The 4,396-nt window shown below is 67.8% G+C and overlaps 1 protein-coding gene across 1 annotated transcript; it reads right to left on the bottom strand.

Annotated features, from left to right (window-relative positions):
• Positions 1-1,264: 1,264 nt before the first annotated feature.
• FZD10 (frizzled class receptor 10) lies at positions 1,265-4,014 on the bottom strand. Its single transcript, XM_045841134.1, has 2 exons — positions 3,326-4,014; positions 1,265-3,218 (listed from the first exon to the last, which is right to left on the bottom strand). Exons 1-2 carry the CDS (start codon positions 4,012-4,014, stop codon positions 1,379-1,381), a joined length of 2,529 nt encoding a protein of 842 aa, XP_045697090.1. The 3' UTR covers positions 1,265-1,378.
• Positions 4,015-4,396: the final 382 nt, after the last annotated feature.

Raw genomic sequence — 4,396 nt, 5'->3', positions numbered from 1 at the left:
GCGCCAGTCCGGGCTCACGCCCGACCAGGCCCAGCACCGGGCTGCCAGGAGCCACAGAGCCGGGGCCAACCTCGCACCCTTCCCGCACGTGACTCCTCTGAAACTGGACAGCAAGTGACCCCGCCCCCTCGGACTCTGCCCGGCGGCCTCGCCAGGTGGGCAGGCAGCCACCTCTGCGTGGAGACGGCGCTCGCATCTGCTGGGAAAGCAGGAGGAGGGAGAAAGTTCTCTCTCTCCTCCCTCAGTGCACGAGGGACCAGCAGCAAACTATGGAACGCAGTTTATTTTTAATAAAATAGTGCAGCAGGAAAGTATCCTACAGCCGCGCAGGCACGAGCAGGCCCGAGCCCGGGCGGCGTGGGGGAGGGGTGGCCGGGCCCCGGGCCGGGGCTTCTTGATCTATTCATGGAAACCATTTGTTTGACAATAGAAAGAGTCGATAAGCCCTTTGGGTGCTTTTGAATGGCCCCTCTCCCCTGGCCCCTCCCCCCCACAAACCAGGGCGACCCTCCAACGTGGGGCTTGGTTTCCATTAAAAAGCCACAAAATGTAACGCTGAGGGGTTTCCGAGGGCCGGGCCCCTCGTTCCTTTGTGAGGGGGTTTCTTTTGTTGTCTTTATACACAGCCAACGACTTGCCTCTCTCTCTATGTTCACGGGGAGAGAAAAACGTACCGCACAGCCCCGGCCTTCGCACACGAGAGGTTTGGGGGACGTTTCCGTGCCTGGGAAGGAGCGTTTGCGGAGGCCGGAGTCTGTTTCGGGGGGCTGCAAGCCCTCCGGGGTGTGCTGAGCTGTCAGGGCTTCTCCCCTCTCCTGCCTGCACAGGAGTCCCGTCTCCGAGGCGGCCGTCCTGAGGGTGGGCCCCCGGGGCGGCGCGGGCAGCGGTGAGGGGACCCTCCCCGCCTCCCTCTCCCTCCCCCTCCCCTCCCTCTGCAACTCAGAAGCCCTTTAATTTGCAAACAAGCTCTCTCTCCTCTGATTTGCAAATGAGTAGCTAAGCCAACTCAAACACACACAGACCTACGTATATTTACCGAGGCTTCTAAACAAAAGTTTTCTTTGGGGGCTGAATCCACTCCTTCGCCGCAAATTAGCGACACAAGAGGCTACCTCGCGGGGCGCCCCACTCCCCCCGAAAACCCCAGGAGCGAAAACCAAACCCTCTCCTGCCGGTTTTCCTGCCAGTGCGTCGCAGCCTCCTGCGTTTCAGGGCACAAACTTTTTATTTTTTTTTCTCTTTTACTTTTATTAAAAAAAAAAAAAAACCCACCCGACCGGCCCACCGGCGGAGCAGAGCACCGGGCCAGGCTCTCGGCCCCCGGGAGCCCTCCGGGGGGGGGGGGCGCGTTCCGCTCCCGCCCCCATCCCCCAGCACTTCACACACAGGTGGGGGGCTGGGCCGGGACCTCGTATTTCCCCAGGTACGTTTTCGGGGGGTGCTGGGCTTTTTTGTAAATCCCACCGTGGGCGATGACGCTGGCGGGTTTCCGCCTGTTCCTCTTCTTGAAGCGGCGGCTGCAGACGCCCCGCCAGGACTGCAGCGTCTTGGCGGTCCAGATCCACACGCCGCTGGTGATGCCCACCACCAGCAGCATGAAGATCTTCACCAGGAAGATCTCCACGGCGGGGATGGAGGCGGCCAGGAGGCAGTCCAGGCTCTTGGTCTGGTTGTTGACCCGGCACTTGCGCTGCGCGGCCAGCGCCTGCCAGTACTCCATGTTGAGGCGCTCGTAGAAGTAGCAGGCGATCACGCAGGTGGCGGGCACGGTGTACAGCACCGAGAACACGCCGATGCGCACCATGAGCTTCTCCAGCTTGTCCGTGTTCTCCCCGCCCGTCTTCATCACCCGGCGGATGTGGAAGAGGGCCACGAAGCCCGACAGGATGAAGGACGTGCCGAGGACGAGGTAGCAGGCCAGGGGGACGAGCACGAAGCCGGTGAGCGCGTTCACGTCCATGCTGCCCACGTAGCAGACGCCGGTGAGCTCGTCGCCCGCCACCCTGCGCAGCACCAGGATCAGGATGGTCTTCACGGCGGGGATGGCCCAGGCCGCCAGGTGGAAGTAGCTGCTGTTGGCCTCGATGGCCTCGTGGCCCCACTTCTTGCCGGCGGCCAGGAACCAGGTGAGCGTGAGGATCACCCACCAGAGCGAGCTGGCCATGCCGAAGTAGTAGAGCACCAGGAAGACGAGGGTGCAGCCCGTGCTCTCCAGCCCCTCCTGGATGACGTAGAGCTGCCCGCTGTCCCGGTCGCAGGCGATGCTCTCGGCGCCGGCGAAGAGGCGGATGATGTACCCCAGCGAGGACACGCAGTAGCACATGGAGAGGAAGATGATGGGGCGCTCGGGGTAGCGGAAGCGGTCGGGGTCGATGAGGAAGGTGAGCACCGTGAAGGCGCTGGAGAAGAAGCAGAGGACGGCCCACACCGCCAGCCAGACCACGGCGAACCGCTTGTCGTCGCGGCTCCAGTACACGTCCACGCCGGGCGTGCAGAGCGGCGCGCAGGACGCGCTCTTCTCCACGTGGTGGAACTTGCCGGGGTTGGCGCAGCCGGCGCGCCCCGGACCCCCGTCCTTCGGCGGGTGCTCCTGCGCGCCCGGGGGCCGCTGCGGCCGGAAGAGCGGCGGGAACATGCCCGAGCCGCGCGCCGGCTCCTCCGAGCCGTTGCTGGGCGCCTCCATGCACAGGTAGTTGGGGTCGTTCTTGTTGGGGAGTTTGCTGCAGTCCAGCGAGTCGGGCCACTTGAAGTTGAACTGCTCCATGATCGGGGAGCACTTGAGCCGGGCCTGCTCGCACATGACGCGGCACGCGGGGATGGGGGCGGAGACCTGCTCGGTGCACATGGGCGCGTACAGCGAGCACAGGAAGAAGCGGAGGTGGCCGTGGCAGCCGTACTCCACGAGCGGCGCGAACTCGTGCAGCTGGATGGCGGCCTCGCGCTGGTTCTCGTGGCCCATCAGGTTGGGCATGCGGGTCGTGTTGTAGCCGATGTCCTTGCACATCGGGATCTCCACGGGCTGGCACTTGCCGTCGCCCGGGCGCTCCATGTCCATGGAGCTGATGGCGGCGCACGACCCCATCACCTGCAGGACCAGCCACAGGCGGGGACCCGGGCGCTGCTGCATGGTGGCGTCGGAGGCGCCCCCGGCGCGGGGAGGTCCGCCGCCCTCAGAGCCGCCGCTCCCGGGCTCGGGTCGCCGGCCCCGGCTCCGCGTCCTGGCCCGGGCCCCCGCCCATGCCCGCCCAGCCTGGCCCCGCTCCCCGAGCCCGGCCTCCGCCGAGGTGGGACCGCGGAGCGGAGGAGCGCAGCTGGCGAACAATACCGGGAAGCGAGGGGAGCCCCGGAGCCCTCGGCGAGGCGGCCGGCGCGGGCTGCGCGTCTCTGCCAGCAAACTTTGGCCTCTTCTGGGGGCTCCCGGGCGGCGCGTCCGGAGCGGGCGGGCGGCGCGGGCGCACGGTGGCCGGGCCAGCGCCGCGGCTCCTCCCCACCCCCGCCGGCCTCGGCCGGGCCCAGCCCGCAGCTGTTCCGAGGTTTGCGTCCCGGGGTGAGAAGACTCGCAAAGAGGCGAAGGGGGAAAAGCCGAGTGGTGACAGGCCCCGCCCCCGGGCGCGCGCCCCGCCTCCGCCGCTGCTTTGCATGAGAAAGCGGGGCCGCCCGGTCGCCTGCTCTTGCGCCCGGCCGCCGGCTCCGGGCCCCGCGGGACGCAGCGCTGTCCCGCCTGCGCCGCCGCCCGGCCGGGACACCCCGCCTGGCGCCTCCGTCTGTCCTGCCCGCCTCTCCTTTGCTCTCCCTCCGCCGGCCTCCAACTTTGCTCTCGCCGCCTCCCGCCTGCGCCCCCCCCTTGCCGGGGGACCCCCTCGAGATCGTCCCGGGCACCCTGGGCCTCTCGCCGCCTCCCGCCAGCGCCCCCTTTCCCGGCGAACCCCAACCCAAGGGCACCGAGGTTACTGGAAGTTCGGAGGCTGGCCGGAGAGGGGGTGGGGTGCCCGCGGCAGGGGGCTGGGGGCGCATCTTCCCTGGTTTTTATGGTGGGTCCCGGGCAGAGGGCGCTTTCAAAGCGAGGTGGGATTTGCGTTTTACAGCCTTGGCCATAAAGTGGCCCTCGGGCTTGTAAACCCGCCCGCGGCGTCCCGAGCTGGGAGTCGCCAGGCCTGCGCGCGGCTGCGGCCCCGGCCCCGGCTCCGGCTCCGGGGAGGGCCTGCCTTTGAAATTTCAAAGCGACGAGCCGAGAGCCGGGGGGAGGGGCTCTGGGAATCCAGATTTTAGGGCCGCTCCGGCGAGGTCTCCGCGGAGAGGGCGGGGCGGGGAGGGGGAGGGGGAGGGGCAGGGCGCCTCCTGCGGCTCTGACGTCCCCGCGAGGTGGGGGCTTGGCTCGCAGGGTGGAGGGGCGACC

This window comes from Phyllostomus hastatus, unplaced genomic scaffold (assembly GCF_019186645.2).
Source record: "Phyllostomus hastatus isolate PE091 unplaced genomic scaffold, TTU_PhHast_1.1 phas_contig_1162, whole genome shotgun sequence".
Lineage (NCBI taxonomy): Eukaryota > Metazoa > Chordata > Mammalia > Chiroptera > Phyllostomidae > Phyllostomus > Phyllostomus hastatus.
The sequence above is the reverse complement of the archived record's forward strand: the minus strand, read 5'-3'. Positions and strand labels throughout refer to the sequence as shown.